The sequence below is a fragment of the Lissotriton vulgaris genome, chromosome 3_1 (genome assembly GCF_964263255.1).
Source record: "Lissotriton vulgaris chromosome 3_1, aLisVul1.2, whole genome shotgun sequence".
Classification (NCBI taxonomy): Eukaryota; Metazoa; Chordata; class Amphibia; order Caudata; family Salamandridae; genus Lissotriton; species Lissotriton vulgaris.
This window is the reverse complement of record NC_141689.1, coordinates 550,425,643-550,444,703: the sequence shown is the minus strand read 5'-3', so window position 1 is coordinate 550,444,703 and position 19,061 is coordinate 550,425,643. Positions and strand designations below refer to the sequence as shown.

The following is a 19,061-nucleotide window of genomic DNA, read 5'->3' as shown; positions in this document are numbered from 1 at the left end:
GTCCACTATAAATGTAAATTAATATCCAACTGGTATTATGTCACTACAAAATTATATGATCTCAAACATTAAGTACTGAATGCTGGAGGGTTAAATGGGAGATACGCTGCTTGGTGGTCCAGTCAAGGGGTATGCCTTTTGCATAAAGAGCTCTTGGAAACCGTTAAGAAGGTATTGGGCTATCCCATTTCAGAGGAATGCAGGAGTGGCTGGCCTGGGCGTAAAACGGCATGAGAGTGGTTAGAAGGTGAGATAGCTCGCTCTTATGGAATTGTTTTGGAGGCGCTTAACTGGTCGTAGGAAGCCAGAGGAGAAAGAAAAACCTGTCCTTCCAAGCATCAATGGCATTGAAAAGTGTGGAGCAATTTAGTAACAGAACGACTATCCAGTAATGTCAAGGGGGAACCTGTAGTTTTGACACGATTTGTAAACCTTTGCTGAATGACAAGTAAGAGGGTCTGCCATGTATGGCTTTTCCCCTAGATTGAAACCCTTGGGGCTATGTGTGCAACTAGAGCATTAGGTTATTTACCTCTATAGAACAATAGGACGGTATTGAACAATGGCGGCGGCAGGATTATTTACACTCCCCCTTATACCGCAGTTGGTGGTCTATTGAATGTATATTAGGGTTATATCTACTAGGCAGGGTCGGTAAAGGTTGTCTGAGGTTTATTTCTACTCTTGCTTAGTTCTTAGGGAGCCTACTATGTGAATGTGGCTCATGTTGGTGAGATGCTTCGCCCCTATTGGTATCTCCAAATGCTAGTGTGGAAAGCCTCAATAAAAATTTTTATATAAAGAGAGCAAAGTAAGGGTTGAAGAAAGATGGCTGTGAATATCTACCTATTGATCTATCCATCTATCTGCTCTCGCGTGTTGCAGTCGAGATGTGTGCTATAGTTATTGTTTAAGGAGCATTTTAGTCAATAGTTTTCTTCAGGAAGGTCAGAATAAGGTGTGGAATTTAGGGCATTTGTTAAAAAACATTTTGAACTGTAAATGCACTTCAATGGAAAGCCGAGATCTGGTCCACAAGAATCTACTTGTTTTGGCAAAGAAGAGGCACCTGGCGGTGAGTCTCTTCATATTTGGTTGAGAGTTGAGAAGCTTCAGAAAGAAGTCTGTTAGGGTCTGGGAAGGAACAGTTATCAGGTAAGCCATATCTGCTTACCCGTGACTCGGAACCATGACCACAGGCTCTCTACCAGAACCTATGGGAGCACATCCCCAGTGGGGACTCCCACTGGAGTCCTGGGACCTAAGTATAAGAAAGCAAAAAACTGTTTTGTGTTATGCAGCTGAGTACCTGTGATGCAAAGTGGGTTTACCCCAGATTGCATAGGGACTGTAATGAGATACATAATGAGTAGGTAATGTGTGTTATAATGGCCATCTGGTTTCCAGATCCCAGTGTGGTCCGGTTTGTATACTTGGATTGTGTCTTGGGAGTAGCTGAGTGGGGTAATTCTTATATGTGGCCTCCATCTCAATTGGATTTGGGTTGCTGAGTAAAAAATCCGAAATAGACTTCTCTAGAGCATTAAGATATGTGGATGTAATACGTGCTGTTCTCCAGTGACAGTTGCCTTTAAAACAAAAGCAGGATATGGTATAACATGATCTAGAGCTTAGCCCCAAAAGGTAGAATATGTATTATTTTCAGTGGATTGCTGGAAGAGGAAAGACTGGGAAAAAGACATTCCAATTCATGTATGACAAGAAATCTCTTGTATTAATGCCCCCTTTCCTTGGAGTAGTGAGAGTGCTACTAATAAGGCGCTGCTGTAAATTAGCAGCATTCCTGATGAGTATATTTTTTGGCAGCAGTGATTTTATTTTTAGTTGATGCACGTGTAAATGCTCTAAGCAGCAGAGCCCAAGGCAGGCCAAAAGATGTATAGGCGCCTCCCTACAGTGTTTGTGAGCAGAAGAATGCACTGGTTTGCTTTTCATAATTAGGAGGACACATTTGAGCTGGATGCATGCTTCGTTGACTAACTTAGGTGGCAGTGTTTAACATAGCCTAGGGTGAGTAATTAGTGGCAGACAACTATTAGCAATGTAAGGATGGTCTGTGGATCTGCTTGGGTAGGCCCTGATAAAGCACTGTTAGCCAGCTCCTGTTCACCCCCACAGGTCACACCATCTTTAATGCTTTCCTTGTATTGTCAGGCATCCTATGTGCTGCAACCCTTGTTCCACACAGAGGGTTTGAGTAGTCCCATGGGCTACTCTAGCATAGGGGAATGTTGTAGCCGATAGTTGATTACTCTCCAGCTAGTGTTCAAGCAGTGAAGGGCCATTGCATAGGACCTCACTACTAGAATCCCTGGAGTTTCAGTGGAAGGAGACAGAATGATTAAGTCCGCTACAAGGAGGACGGCATGTGGATATGTCAGTTGGAGAAGCTCTGCTGTTGAACCTGCGTTTAGAAGCATAACTCTAAGCAGGGAACATTACACAAAGCTCATAAACTCAGCACTAACATGTATATTTAACGGCTATATTTTTTGTGACTCTTGTATTCTGTGAAAAATGAGAAGTATATTGAAGTCATACAGAGAGCTGATATTTGTGTACGGTAACTGCATTCTAATAGTACATGTTTTTATTTAAATTTGTAACAGTTTTCTAATTAATTTCGAATTTGCGATCTGAACTACTCACCCTTAGTATAAATAGTATAATGTAAAGCACAAACATTTGAGTCTTCTACCTATAATTATGTTTTATCTAAAAATGCTCTGAAACTATTAAATTAATTTCAAGTAAGAAGAAACTTCTTGAGAAGCAAGATGGTGACCGCATAGCAGCCTCATAAACTGGTCCTTCCCTGCAGCTAGTGAAAGGAGAGCTGCTTTATCAGACAAGGCATGCAGAATTGCTGACCCGGCTCTGAGAGTAAAGCAGAAGATCTGCTGGCCGATCGAGGTCTGGGTACTGGTGCTGGTAGCGTTGGTAGCATCCCCGGCTGCTTAGTGGGTGGTAGGAACACCAAGACGCGTTGTTGGTTTTGAGTGGCGTCCTGGTGTTTTGTGGTCTGTGTGCGTGAAATGGTAGCAAGCAGAATGCCGCTGAAAACTTCAATGGCGATTCAGGACAAGGAGATTGCAGCACAGGGACTGTGCCTTTCTGGGCATCCTTGCTCAACAGACCGGAGTAGTGTTGGAATGAGGGTAAAAAAGCCAGAACCACGAATTGTCAAAAGCCTGAAGGGACAGGCAACCTTGGAAAAGAAACTAATGAACCAGGATTGCCAACAATATGGATTACAGAGGTAGCATTGCAGTCTCCGTCTTTTATTATGGAGTATTTTCACTGTCCCAGTCTCTGGGGGCAGCCTGTCTCTCAAAGAGTCATCAGGTCCAATTTTAAGGGGGACAGAGGCTGATCCTACCAATGTAGCAAAGTTTATGATGGAGCAGAGCTCCAACGTGGCCCTTGCAATAGACTTCGATTCACGTCCCCCAATGCGAACCACGCGGATAACAGATCTCTGAAGGTCATGTTGAGGCGTCAATGAAAAACTTGTTGGAATCTCTTGGCTTCACACTTATAATATACTCTACACAGGTTACCAGAACACTAGGGTTGCAATATTGGTGCATATAAATATATGTAGGTTTGAACTCTGTTTGGCTGATAAATATGGTAGATGGGGGCTCTCATCATGCTATTGGCGTCTTTACTTTATGTTCAGTTTAGGGGTCAATGATAGATGACCCTACACATTTTAGTTTTCTGTATATTGTGTTGGCATTGTGGCCAACCCCGATTATATGTGGGGATCTGAATATCAATGTGATTGGTGGATTGTTTGACGCTGGAACCAATAGTTGTACCGACCGTAAACCTAAAGTTTTTTAAGCTCTGCGTCATTTGAGGGAGGACCAGGGACTACTTGACATATGGCATAAGATTACATACATGCTGGACCCCGGCTATTCTTTTTTCTCAGGCACCCATAGGACGCGCCCCCAACTGATTTACTGTTTTATATCTCAGTTTGCTGCCAAATTGAAAAATTTCCCCGGGTTATGTCCGATCACAACACGCTGGTTATTGATATCTCTCCTGTTGGGCATGGTAGGGCTGTGCAGAACTAGTCATTTTAGAGAGGTCTGCTCACGGAGGAGTCATATATTCCCATATGAATAACCGGATTCCTGAATTCCTGGAATGCAACAGAGGGAGTGTCTCATTCGCAATAGGGTGGGATGTGTTCAGAGTCAGTGTAAGGGGGGAAACTCTTACCTGCAGCCTGAACCGGCAGAAAAGACCAAATCAGAATATGAGGGAGTTATATGGAGAGCTCTGAGATGTCGAGGCGCAACTCATTGTAGCTGTCTTGGAAGTGTTAGACCTTGAGAGAGTCGAGCAAACACTTGTATTAGGTAAGGCAGCCATTAATGACATTTCTGAAAAAGAGCAGCAGAAATATTTTTGGTACGGAGGCGGGAGTGCCATGAATACAGAGAGCAGGTTGAACATCTCCTTGCGGTACGCACTAGGCAAAAAGTGTTCAGAGGTTAGATTACAGAAATTAGAGATCGCAAAGACGACACCGCTACTGATTCAGATTGGATTCAGTGTTTCAAACATATTTTGAGGGGCTTTATTGAGCTGAAGAGGAAAATATAAGGCAATATCTTGATTCAATTCTAGTAAACAAGATAAGCCCTGAAGGTCTGTATCTTTTGACGCTCCCTTCACTAGAGAGGAAATCCAGGAGGCCCTTAAAGATCTCCCGTCTGGGAAAGCTGTAGGTGTCAATAGGATCCCACTAGAATTGTATAACGTTTTGTTACCCTCCTAGGGTCTGATCTAGCGGAGACATTCTTACAGGTGCAAAATGGGCAACAATACTTGTGGTCCTTGGCTAATATAGTAGTGTTATTGGAAAAGGGAAAGCCCATGCAAGACCCTGGGTCTTATTGACCAGTTACGCTAATCAACAGCAACAGTAAACTATATTCTAATGTTCTAGCCCCGCGGCTCAGTCAGATTATAGGTCAGGTGGTCTCTCCTACCCATCATGGTTTTATTCCAGGGAGTGGGACCACAGATCATATTCGACGAGTTAGAAAGCTTTTTGATGCAGCCACTATCTCTGTGGATCCCATGGCATTAGCCCTCCTAGACGCAGAAAAAGTGTTTGATAGGTGTTCTGTGGGCTATTTGTGGGCTGTTATGAAATGGTTTGGATTTGGGATAAGCTACATCAAGGCTGCAGTCTATCATAAACCTACTGCTAGGCTTAAGTTCATGGAGAGACAGTCCGGGCAAATACAGATTGGAAGAGGCAACAGGCAAAGGTGTCCCTGTCCCCCCTTGCTATTTACTCTCTTACTTAGACCCTTTGATTCGGAAGTTAGAAGCTAATGCACTAATTAGACCTATGCATTTTCATGTATGAAGTGCCAAGGTACTTGCTTGCGCAGACGATTTAGCAGTTGTGACGCCAAATCCTGGTTCAACACTGAAGAAGATAGAAAAAGTGGTCCAGGTGTTTCAGATGTTTTCCGGTTATTCTCTAAATCGTCAAAAAACTTAGTTGGTGGCCAATAGGCAGATGCAAATTGTTGAAACATGATTAGTTGAGAAAGCTGTATATCTGGGTTTGAATATTGCAGCTGATGTGGACAAAACTATGGAATACAGTCTAGCCCCCTTCATCCAAAAGGCGAAAAGAGAGATCTGGAAGATGGACAATTTGCATTTGTCTATTGTTGGCCGCTGCAGTGTGGTGAAAATGCTATTTTTACCCAAAGTATGTTATTGTTTTAGGGCAATCCCACTCGAGTTTGCAAAATGTTGGTTCAAAATAATGGATGACGTGATATGCAGATTCATTTTATCATATGCAAAAACAGAAGAACACTGAAATACATGACACTCCCTAAGGACACAGGGGGGTGGGCTGTCACAAATTTGAAACTTTATCAGTGGGCAGCTGCGCTGCACTACATGTGCTCCCTCATTGGAGGGCATGTGGGAGATTGGTGGGATGGAGAAAATAAACCCCCCATTTATGAGCTATTACTTGGGGAAGAGGTCAGAAGTTTGAGGCACATAGAGCCCAGTTATTACAAGAAGGTCCGATTAAAAAAAACCCTCTGGGGTGCGTTTGAGATCTGGTCAACTTTGAGGTTAAAGACCGTGCTTGGTAGGCTCAGTTATTATACTCCACTGTAGAGAAACCCAGCACTTTACGTAATTTTTCAGGATCCTTCTGTGCTTAGCTGGGAGGTCCAAGGGCTCAGAAGGTTGGGGGATTTTTATGTGGGGGAAAGATTAGCCTCATTTGAGGAATTGCAAGTGGGCTTTAGGATTAATCAGAAGGAATTTTATAAAGACCTACAGGTACGTGACTTTCTTCAGAAGAAAACCGGGGGCTCAAGAGGCTTCGCCAAAGATGCTCTAATGGAGCTACTAAGTGTTAGGGAGGGGTGTACAATTAGTCAGATATTTGGGGGGTCTTAGTTCTTTATCACTGGATTATCTTGAGAAGTATAGCGATAAATGGCAGAAGAAGTTGGGCATGACAGACTGTTGTTTTTACAAATCCCTTTAGCTGGACCATACTCTGTTGTGTTCACCTGGTTCTCAGGCGCAACATTACAAAACAATTTTCAACATTTATTATACACCGGCAAACACTGCCAAATGGGAGGGGCTCAGTAGGCAACAGCTGCCCTCCTTGTCTAAGTCAGGGGAAGGATGTGGTTCATATATTCAGTACATACCCTGCGTTTGAAACACTTAAGCGCGATGTAACAAAGTTCATGGAAACTGTGCTAAAACTTAATGTTACACTGACCCCGAGTTAATGATCGCTGCCACAGATGACAACAGGACCCTCCTCAACCATGGAAAAACTCGCCCTGATCCTCCTCGACCTCGCTTTTGACAGCATTGCCCACCACACATTCATCGTAAGACTCTATAACATCGGCTTACAGCAAAACGCCCTCAAGTGGATCGCCTCTTTCCTCACAGGACATACACAGAGCACCAAACTGCCTCCCTACACCTCCGCACTCAAGGACATCATAAGCAGCATACCACAAGAATCTTCCCTCAGCCCCACCCTGTTAAACATCTACATGACCCCCCCTCGCAGATGTCGTCAGATCCCACGTACTCAACATAATCTCCTACAAGACAACACTCAACTAATCCTCTCACTCACCAAGGACCCCTTTGGCACCAAAACCAACTTCTGCAGCTCCATGACTGATGCAGTCAAATGGATGAGAGACTGCTGCCTCAAACTTAACTCCAACAAAACAGAAATTGTAATCTTCAAGAAGACCACTTCTGTTTGGAACCACAGCTGTTGGCTAGTTGGACTCTTATCCACACCGAATGACCATGCACAAAACCTTGGCATCATCCTTGACAGCCAGCTGACCATGAAATGACAAGTCAACGCAGTCACCTCCTCCTGCTTCCATACCCATTGCATGTTCGCCGAATCTTCAGATGGATCTCAATCAACACCAGAAAGACAGTCCCACAGGCCCTTGTTTCCAGCCGCCTCTCCTACGGCAACATGCTCTAATCTGGATCTCCACCCAGCTCCTTAGCAGACTCCAGAACATACGGAACGCTGCTGCCAGACTCATCCTAGACCTCCCCAAACAAACCTGCATCAGTCCACATCTCAAAAACCCAAAAGAGAAGGTAAGCAAAGCACACCCCAATTCCAATTGTGTAAAGTCTTGGCAATCTCAGGAATGTAAAATCAAAATAGATCTATGTTACACATATACAAAGTATAATCAATGACATAAACTGATCACAAATTTCATCAGGAGAAGATGACCAAGTCACGATGTTTAGATGTGTAATTTTCTTTACTCCTTGTTCATATTCAGACGTGAAATACAGCCAACCTTCACTGGCTCTTCATCCAGAAGACATGCATACAAAGCTCTCCAGGACCAAGGACCATCCTACATCATTCACTGACTGATCTTCCATCTGTCCCCAAGGCACCTGCGCTCCACCTTACTCACCCTTGCACAACCCCCTGCATCTGAGACCGTCGTATTGGGGGCTGCTCCTTCTCCTGCATCACCGCAAAGACCCGGGACAACCTTCTTTCCACCTCCGAACAGCACTGTCCCTGGCAGACTTCAAGAATAAGCTCAAGACTTGGCTTTTTTTACAGATACACCGCACCCTCAGCAGCCAAATTCCTCTAGGGGTGATAGTGTAGTGCTTGCAAACACTGGTTGATTTATTGAATGTTGTTGGGCATGCACAGTGAAGGGGGTTACAAGGCCCGATCAGTTCTTTGTGTTTGTAATCATGGCAGTGGTTCATATCTGCATTGCGTTAGTCTAGCTGGATGCAATACAGCCAGACTGGACACATCCCCCATCATTTCGCCAATTGCTTGCACATCTGTTGTCAATATACTATTTGGAAATTTACTTGTATGCTCGCAAAGGAAGGAAAGCCAGTATTTGTGCTTCTATACAGAACGTGGGTTAGTGTCCTGCAGTCCGCCCAGCCGGATTAAGTGGTCAAAGGTGCTAAACCATGTCTCCCAAAATTAGTGATATTTTATATGGCTGTTATATATCAGAGGTGCACAATCCCCTCGGGAACAACAGTGCTGCTATATCCATGCAAGATAGAACCACCTCATGCACTTTACTGTCTGAATTAGTACTCAACTCTTTTTATCCTGGCTGAATTCAGTAATATTGGTTGCATACTTTGCCCCTTGGCTATGAATCGCATGTGTTTTCACTGTTTCAATATTTGACATTGAGATTAGAATATTTCTGAGTAATGTTTATTGCTCTATTTGCACTTTAATCGACGAATGGCATTTTATGTGGCTTCTATGAACTATTAGCAATGTTTTAATGTCATGAATTAATTGTAATTATACTGAGCTCAATATGACGGTCTCAACTCGGTTAGAACATCATCGTAAATTGGGACTGGTTTTTAATTTATTTTGCCTGAATCTGCAATTTTGTATTTTGCTCTTTGTACTTTATATGGTGTTTAATGAAATTTATACAGGGTAACTTTATGAATTTATCGGTTACCACATCGAGCTGTTTACCTCTTTCGTGGCAAGGATAGGGTTTTTTTTTATTTTGCGACGCTTCTCATGTTTTTATATTTATATTTGAAAAATCTGCAATAAAAATATTTTTATTTTAAGTAGAAACGTAAATCACTTTTAACCTTGCCTACTATGACTATGGGCCTGATTTAGATCTCGGCAGACTGCTTTACTCGGTCACAACAGTGACGGATATCATTAGGACTTATATTTCGGATTTATATTTCGGCGAATAGGATATCCGTCACCGTTGCGATGCAGTAAACCATCTGCGAGATCTAAATCGGGCCCTATGTGTCTGAATAACTTTTTGTGCATAACTCCTTTTCCTTTTTCTTCTTTAGGAATATGACCGGGTTGCAAAAGTCCTTCAGGAATACAAAAAGAAAAAGAATGTGAGTATTGCTAGTTTATTTTGCTTAATTTTATACCCTCGAGTCCTGGTATTTGCCAAGCCATGTAGTGCAAACCCTTTTGTTAAAGTTTCCCTTTGAAGAGCTTCAGGGACGCCGACTGTTTAATTATTGGAAATTATTTACTCATGAAATGAAATTTCTATTTGTAAGCTTCTAAGTTACATGTTTACATATATCATCTATCCTATGCCAGAGTGTTTAGCTTCTGTATACAAACTGAGTTATTTATTTATATTGTTGTATTCAAACCTTTTAATAAATTACAAGAGGAGTGTAAAGATATATAGATTTATTTGTAAGAGCGTCTTTTATAGTCCATCTTCCAAAAGAAAGGGGCTTGCAAAGTGAGACTGGAAAAACAGTCTCATAAAACAGTAGGTTCACGGAATCTCCGAAAAAGGTAAATACGAAGAACCACACACCTTCCTAACAGAGAAAAAAAAGGTCTCAATATAAATGCAAAGAAAACATGAACAACACAGTTAGCAACAGGAATATGGCACAATAAGAACCGGTACAAAAGGGGGTGGTGATGGATCCATCACCACCCCCTTTTGTACCGTTTTTGGCCGCCATATGTGTGGCAGGGTATGATCAGACGTGAGTCCCTGGCACCCTTTGCCACTGGATTCAAGCAAGCCGGGCTGAAGACGGCTGGATTGCCAAAAAACGGTCCTCGGAAGCTTGTTTCCGGTCCAGGGAAGACATGGCTTGGTAGTTCGGGCTGGACTGTTTCCATGAGGCACAGGGTCAGACTGATTTGTATATAGCCATGTCTGAACTGGGGTGGCATAGTGGGCTAAAGAACGGTGATGGATTAAACCCAGATCTTTTGACTGGGTGTGAGTGTTTGATTGATTCAGATGCTCCATCCATCACCACCCCCTTTTGTACCACAATAAGAACCGAGCAGAAACAAAAAACATGTTGACGCGAAGGAGTGCAGAAACGTGACGGAGACAGAAAGTTTTAAACTTTGTAACACACCTCATTGCTGTCCACTCACCTCAAAATAGAGGAGTCAAGCCAGCTTTTCTTTCGTTGACCCAGAAATGCTGACGGCTATATTGGGTTTGAGAAAACCTCTATACTTAGCATCGGGTGACTGCGATGTTGAGTGTTCAGATGTTCCTCCTCTAAACTCTAGCAGTCACTAAGATCTGCAGATGCTTTACCCTCCATTCTACCTCTATGGCTATCGAGCTCCCAACTGGCGTTATAGAAGATAGGGAGAGGGCAGCCTTGGTGGAGGAAGAGCACAGGAAACTACACACATAAAAACTGAAAATGATCACTGCTAAAAACCCTGGGATGCATCGTGTAAGAATGGCTGAACGGAAGCTCAGAAATCAGCCCTCCACTTCAGATTTCCATCTAGAAGCAGTCGAGCAGTAAATACCCCAAGTTCAGGGGTAAGAGTTATTACCAATCAGTGAACAGCATAAGGTTGTGAAACTGGGTGCAGTGCAATACAACATTCACTTTATTCACGGCTTGCTGCAAATAAACATATCCTATCATGAGAGAGTCCATTTCTGGTCAGACCGATTCCCAGTAGCTGCTGAAGGGCAACGGGCTAGTCCTATAAGTAATGTGCCTACTTTTGTTTGAGACGTATCTGTGGGTTTTTGGTAATACCCAGCTTTAGAAAATGTTTGCCATCTTAATTTTTGCTAGCCTATTATTGACATATCTGCTGTATTATTAATGTGTACCTCTTTTCAAAATTCTCTGTATTGGAGTGTAATTTGTTGATTCTTTTGCCTTCGAGTGTAATCTCCTGTTGTCTTTATTCCATTCTGTTATTAATGTCCATAGCTCCAGCAAACTGTTATTAGCCTACTGTGGTGGAGGCTGTCTACATTGTTTGAGATTCCGGAAGTTAATAATCTCTGTGTTGGTGCTGTTTATTGTCATTGGTTGTGTGTTTCTGGCTAGGTATTTTTATGCCTTAGGTCATGAGGATTTCTCAGTCTAACTTCTAAACAATGTATCATTCTACCTAACGAGCCTCATGTACTTGCACCTACAACAGAAATACACGAGAAGCAACCTTGCTCATTATCTAAGTTATAAATTGAATTCTACTGTGAAAAGGAGCCTTTCCCAAGGAAAGAATTTCACATTCAAATCTTCATGTTAGCTAAGCTAAGGAAATACAGTTAGGCCTCTACTGGCGTTTTCATATCTCAGGCCTTTACACTTTTAAATGCATTTCTAATACTATAACATGAGCATTACATTTGAAACCATTCTAAAAGCATTATTTCATTGCATTTCTAAACATTAGTTCTTCTCACGTTAGAACACCATTTTCTCTTCAATAGCAACCTACACGTGCAACTTTAACATGGCACGTTCAAGCCTAATACGACATTTTCCACATGAAGCAATAATTTTAATTAAGTTACTTAAGGAATATTTCTCGAGTATGGCACTACATTAGTCTTCAAGTAATCTGAGCACCCTTCTATATTTTGCAGTACTCTTGATTAGTTCCACATTTCTAAGAAACATACGTTAATACAGTCCTCTAAATATGCCTGTGCTGACTACGAGTGGTTATAATGCACCCCTACAATTTCAAAACAACATGGCGCTCTATCAGTCTCTGTATCAGTAAGTACTTAATTGTCTTCATTATCTTTGCTTCTTTTTTGGGGGAATTACAGAAATACACGAGGTTGGCTCTCCGAGCCCACTTTTGCTGTTGGCTTACACTCTTTATCACCTTCAAGCATCTTGCTCATTCTATACAATAAGATTGACAACAATCTAATTGCCTCCCCTCTATGTTTTCTATTCGGCTACATAAGTCCTCTCATAGGCCAAGAGTTTTGTGTTTACATTTCAAAGGATTCAGGCAAAGGCATCACTCTACAATGTTGATGTCCTCTAGGCTTGCTGATCTCTGACTGTTCACCTACACTCTAAACATTCAGCCTTGCACTTATCCCCCATTTCATGATTGCTGCAACTTTTATTTATATTGTAGAGTTGGGATAGTGCTTGGAGCTGGCCTGGCATCAATCAAATGTGTGCCCATGTGATGCCAGTGTTCATGCTCCTGATCCGGAGCTATTGCCACCAGCAAAGAGAGGTGCAGTGCTCTGTTCGCACTGCCCATCAGAGGCATCCTGCTGGTTATCGCTTCCATGTCCTCTCTTGACCCGTCATTGTTGCTGTACTGCACACATTCAGTAAGGGCCTCATGCAAATCTTGAAACAAGCCTCATTCTTCCCAAAGTCCATTTTAGAGCATGGGATGGGCACCAACAGGTGAATGTTGGAATCTGTCAGAAGAGATTTATTTATACTCGAGGTCTCGTGAATGTATTTCTAACTAAGACTATTTAAGATGCTTTCTGAATACGAGATGGTCATCAGCAGAGTCAATGTCAATTGGTAGGGCATTGCATAAGACTTTGCCTACAAGCAAAACATAATATTCATCGAACCTTTGTTACTTGAATCTCTTCTAGAAGGAGTGATTGCTTAACAAAGAGCAGGTGATTGTAGTGGATCGTTAATTAATGGTATTTTGGGTGACAATAGATCAAGCTCATATTCTGACAGGATCTATTAGTAGTCAGAATATTGTAGTAGAATATACTAATCTCAAACCATTAGAATCCTTCACTTGTTTGGCCAATTGGTGCAATAATGTCTGTGTTGTGGCTTTAGCCACTGAACTCAAATCCAGAAATGTGTTATGTAACATTGCCAGTGGTGAGGAGGAGCTTCGCGTGCATCCAAGATGGCCGCGTGAGCACAGAGCACCCGAGACCCCTGTAGCCCCCCGAATATATCCTGCCACTAATCCTGTCTACTGTGGAGTGCTTTTTGCGGTGGAACCAAAGGAGTGTCAAATACTGAAAATTGTATCCCGAACGGACCCCGGAAACCAGAGTTAGAGGGTCGGAGAGTTTGCGGCCTGTTTCTCTCGGATGCCCGGCCCTTGGGTTGGCATAGTGCCCGTGGCGTAGTTCGACAACAACGGCGCTGGGTACCGGAAGTGGACGGTCTGATCTTGCAGCCCCATTTGGTTTCACTTTCGATTTCGACTGGAACGCTTGGTGTTCTCGCCTGGGTGCACTTCTGTGATCGGACACCCCAGTCGGTGTCATTGTGCCATGCAGTGTGGGCATTTTATTAGTGTGGAGGCCTAAGGACTTGAAAACTAGGCTTTTGGCCGAGTATCGTGCAGATGTGGCTGCCACGATTGGACGAGTCCCAAGTGTCACCTCCCCAAACAGGACGACGAATAAGGATTGTCCCAAAATGGCGACCAAGCCGGAGGGGGACAAACAGAAATCGAAGGCCACTAGAGGGGGAAGGTACACCCAATCAAACAACATGGACCGATACGCGCAGACTAAGGGATCGCCTAGTGGACCGGGAAGGTCACAAGGAGTAAAAGACGCCTCTGCCCTGGAAGTTGAGCCGAAATTTTGCAAGACGTGATGGCCGCCATTGATGGCATCAAGTCCTCTCTTGGACAGAAGATGGAGACCCTTGCTCATAAATTGGACACTGTGTCCATTGAGGTTAACTTGATCCGGACGGATCTCTCAAACTAGTGAGAAAGTGAAGTCTTTGGACATTAAAATGTCTAGTCTTACGGATGATGTCACGGAATTACAGTCTGAAGTTCGGAATCTGAGGGCCCCTAATGAACTTGTTGTTCGTGGACTGGAGAATTTCAAAGGGCGGGCCTGGAGGAATAACGTACGTATCATTGGGGTGCCGGAAAAAGCGGAAGGGCAAGCGGCTGACCTCTTTGTTGAGGGTCTAGTAATCAACCACCTTGGACCTTAAGCATGAGCAAGTTCTTTACCGTCGAGCAGGCACACAGAATTCCTGGAGGGAGACCGCATGTCGGTGCCCAGCCCCGACCCTTGATAGCAAGAATATTTAATTTCAGAGACAGAGACGTAATCCTCCAGGCTTCTAGATCGTGGGGCCCCTTGAAGTATGAAAACTCGTCCATCAGTTTCTTTCCAGACTTTACGCAGGCAATCCAGAAGCAGAGACTGAGTTTTATGGGGGTGAAAAGAAGGCTTCGTGATATGGGACTTAAATACGCCATGCTCTACCCGACTAAGCTGAGAATCAAACATGAAGAGAGAGTTTATTTCTTTGATAAGCCGGAGATCGCTGCACACTGGTTAGACACTTTATCTGCCTAGCTGGAGCCCCAGAGACAGAGTGGAGAAGCAAAAGGGGGTTCGCAGGAGCAAGAATGAGTACTGTTGTTCTGGTAGCTGGGGAAAACTAGGGAACGGTCTATTGTTGTAATGTACTGTTCTGGATCAAAGGTTTAACGCAGTATATATGGGGGGGTCAACGGGCTATCGGTGGGTCTCTTTCCTCCTCAGACTCACTTTTTGTAGTTTAGTCTAGATGTGGGGGCGACTGGCACACTGCAAGTTGGGGAGGCTCTATAGTCGTAAGCAGGGGTGCAGGGAGGGGGGTAGTGAACGGTATGTTTGGGGGGTGGTTGGGGGAAATGTTCATTTGTTGTGTTTTGTTCGTGTTTTTGCAAGGCATTGTATTTAAAGATTGCTTCTATATGGTGCGGGACTCGGAGCAGTTGAGGGTATTGAGCTGGAATGTGAATGGGTTGGGGGATAAAATCAAGCGCAGTGTGGTTCTACAATTCCTCAAAAGACATTCCCCCGATGTGGTCCTACTTCAGGAAACTCACTTGGTAGGGAATGTATGTAAGGCGATTAATAGGAAGGGCTATCGGCTGGTGGCTCATGCTGGTTTCACTTCCGGGTCCCGAGGAGTTGGGATCCTTCTCAAGAATTCTCTCCCGTTAGTAGTGGAATCTGTTGTTACAGACGAGAGGGGACGATATGTTGCTGTTTCAGGACGTTGACACACTCTCTCCCTGGTTTCAATTCATGTCCCTCCGGGTCTGCAGACTACAACTTTTATTGAGTTGGGGAAGATTGTGTTGGACCTCCCTAGTGGATTATTGATCTTGGGTGGTGATTTCAACGCTGTAGTCTCTGGCATTATAGACTGGTATCCGTCACGGGACGTGAGGAGGGCCCATAGATGGCTGCCAGATTTCATTGAGGCACTGAGTCTGGTTGATGGCTGGAGATTATTTAATTCTAGTCAGCAGCAGTATACCTTCCACTCTGGCGCTCATGGTAGTCTCTCTCAGATAGACTATGTTCTGGTGCCTGCAGCCCAGGCATCGTATATTGCTGAAGTAAAGCATCTGGCCAGAGGTATTTCCGATCACTCGCCGCTCTGGCTTAGATTTGAACTGGCTCCTGGTTTGGGTGGTAGGGTAGCCCCCATCAATCCCTGGTACCTGCGTAATCCTAAGATTTGCATTGATTTGTTGAAACCGTTGGAGCATTATTTCCAGGAAAATGAGGGTTCCGTTTCCTTGTCGATCTCGTTGTGGGAGGTTTTTAAGACTCTACTCAGGGGTCAGGCTTTATCCCTGATCGCAGGAGTCAAAAGGCAGAAAGAGGAGTATGTAGTGATAGTTGAGGCCGAAATAGCTAACATAGAAATGGAACTGGAACAGGAGGTGACCCGCGCTAGATTGCATGTCTTACAACTTAAGCAGCTTGAGTACAGGACACTGGTTATGGACGGTGCTAGAGCCCTGAGTTGAGAACAACAGGGGCGTCTCTATGACGTTGGGGACAAGGCCGGTAAATTGATTGCCTGGTTGGATAAGAAAGGTAGAGCTGATCGGGTTGTTCCAGAGGTTGAGACGAATGGTGGCACTTGTATAACTGTCCCACAGGGGATAGTGGACTGTTTCGCTGAATATTTTCGTACTATTTACACTTCGGTCTCAGATAGACCGGAGGAAGATTCGTGTCTACTACTGAGGAATATTAGGCTTCCTTGTTTGACTAAGGAAGATAGTGAATTCATGGATGGTAAGCTTACCGCAGATGAGGTAGCCTTGGTGGTGCGTTCCCTGAATTCAGGCAAAAGGATGGGTCCCAATGGTCTCCCTATTGAGTTGTACAAACTTCGACCAGACAAGATTGTCCCCTATTTGAGAGATATGTTCTTGGAATCCCGAGATTGTGGTATACTCCCCCAGGACCAGAGACTGGCATCGATAGTGGTGATACATAAGGAGGGGAAGCCTAGAAACAGAAGCGCTCGTATAGGCCTATCTCATTGTTGAATTCAGAACCCAAGATATTAGCTAAAATATTATCCAATAGATTGATCAAAGTCATTAGTGAACTTGTACATCCCAACCAGTCGGGATTCCTTCCGCATAGAAATACGGCTTTGAACCTGAGGCGGTTGCATGGGGCTCTTGCGAGGGCGTATACCTTGCGAGAACCGGCAATAATAGCGTCGCTTGATGCGACGATGGCTTTTGACACCATGGAATGGCCATATCTGTGAGCTGTTCTGGCTAAATTTGGTTTTGGTCCGGAGTTGATTAGCTGGGTGCGTCTATTATATACTGAGCCTCTGGCGCAGGTTGTTGTTAACGGTTGTGTCACGGCGCCATTTTGTCTTGGGCGGGGCACTCGGCAGGGCTGCCCACTTTCTCCCCTCTTGTTTTCGTTGGCCCTCGAACCTCTCGCGGCATGGCTTCGTTGGGAGCCTTCGATCAAGGGTATTCGTTGGTCTCCGCAGTTTGAAGATCGGATTTCTTTATATGCGGACTACATATTACTCTATCTGTCCTCTCCTAGGAAGTCCCTTACTGTGCTCTGTGATGTTTGGCCTCATATGGTAGAAATTCTGGATTGATAACAAATTGGGCGAAATCCTATCTGTACGTTTTATGTGGTGACGTCCCCATTCTGCCTCGGAATTGTCCCATTCAAATTGCAAAGGAAGGGGTTAAATATCTTGGGGTTTATATCTCCATGGATCCCACAGTTCGGTATGAGAAAAACCTTCTCCCTCCATTGGCTCGGCTGAAATGTGATGTGGCAGGCTGGAAGAAACTTCCGCTCTCGAAGCTAGGACGGGCGGCCCTTTTTAAAATGATGTCTCTCCCCCGTTTTCTTTATGCCCTCCAAAATACTCTAGATGTGGTACCGGCTAGCTATTTTCGAGAAGTAGAGGGTCTGCAGCGTACTTTGCTGTTGAATGGTAGACCACGTATAGCATTAGCTAAGTTGATGCTCAACTGGTATGATGGAGGGATTGCCCTCCCCGATATTAAGAGATACTATTGGGCATCGCAGTTGGGGGCTATAAACCATGGTACATACGGGTCCGAACCGGATCCCGGTTATGCCATGGATAGATGGACACTTCCAGGCGGTAGTTATAGTACAGCGCTGTACACTAGATCAGTAGAGAAAAGTCTGACGGGACCGACCAGGGTGGCAGTACGTATATGGCATGATGCTACTAGTTCGCTTGGATGGAAGGATCGGTTGACTTTGGCGACTCCGCTCTTTGGATCTGATAGATTTCACAGGCTATGGAGTACAAAGGGTTTTGATAAATGGGACCTGATAGGGATTACTACTGTGGGCGACCTCTGGGCGAAGGGAAAGGTTAAGTAATTTGCTGAATTACAAACTGAATACGAATTGAGTGGGACAGAGTACTTTCGTTATGCGCAGGTTCGTCATGCAGTGAGATCGGTATTCCCCGAAGGGGAAGAGATACCGGAGGCAACCCCTTTGGAAGATCGCATACTAGATGGACATCTGCCTGATAGCACCATTTCTCTTGTTTATAAGAAACTGATTAATCACAGAGCTGATCTTTTAGTAGAACTAAGGGATAAGTGGACCCGAGACGACCTTGAAATTGACGACGAGTACTGGTAATCGGCAATTTCCTCTCCGAAGGAGGTTGCGATTCCGGCACGGCTGAGACTGGTCCAGCTGAAAATACTGCACAGGGTTTATGTCACGGGTCCACGTCTGATTAGAATGGGTTTAACGGAGGAGGGTCTGTGTCAGTGGAGATGTGGTCAATTGGGGACATTCCTCCATTTCATATGGGAATGTCTGTATATGGTAGATTACTGGGGCACGGTACATGATGTTATGTAGGAAGTGACGGTGTGGCTCTCTTGCCGGAAGCTAGGAGATGTTTGCTGAATATTTGGGAGCCTACTGACCTGAACACTGCACAGACCCAATAGGTCACTTTGGGGGCCATGATTGCGAACTGAAACATAGCACAGCAGTGGGGATCTCAAAGGCCGCCAACTATAGAGGGGTGGATAGAAAGTATGATGTGGTGCATGTTCCGTGAAAAAACTGTGTACCTTGCTAGGGGTGGCCCTCGAAAATGGAACAGTATTTGGGGCTCTTGAAATCAGCGCAGGGGAAATATCTGTGTACCACCTGCAAATGTAGTCTTTAATGTTTTGCTTTCCCCATGACCCTCAGATGTGAATACTTATGGTGCATGTACCCCGTCCCCCCCTTGCCAATATTTATTGTCGCATGTTGATATTGTGACTGTACTATTGCACTGATGTGTTTATTGATGCCTTGTTTTAATAAAAATAAATATTTTTAAAAAAACATTGCCAGTGGTGCAGTGGTGTACTTGTAAAGTATTTCTTAGGT

General features: G+C 44.1%; 1 protein-coding gene across 1 annotated transcript in view; it reads left to right on the top strand.

Annotated features, from left to right (window-relative positions):
• The window catches only part of MARVELD2 (MARVEL domain containing 2), a 125,598-nt gene that overhangs the window by 92,750 nt on the left and 13,787 nt on the right, over positions 1–19,061 (top strand). Inside the window, exon 6 of the mRNA XM_086960821.1 lies at positions 9,439–9,489. Within this exon, the coding sequence (XP_086816947.1) occupies positions 9,439–9,489 (51 nt within the window). The remainder of the gene's footprint in view (positions 1–9,438; positions 9,490–19,061) is intronic.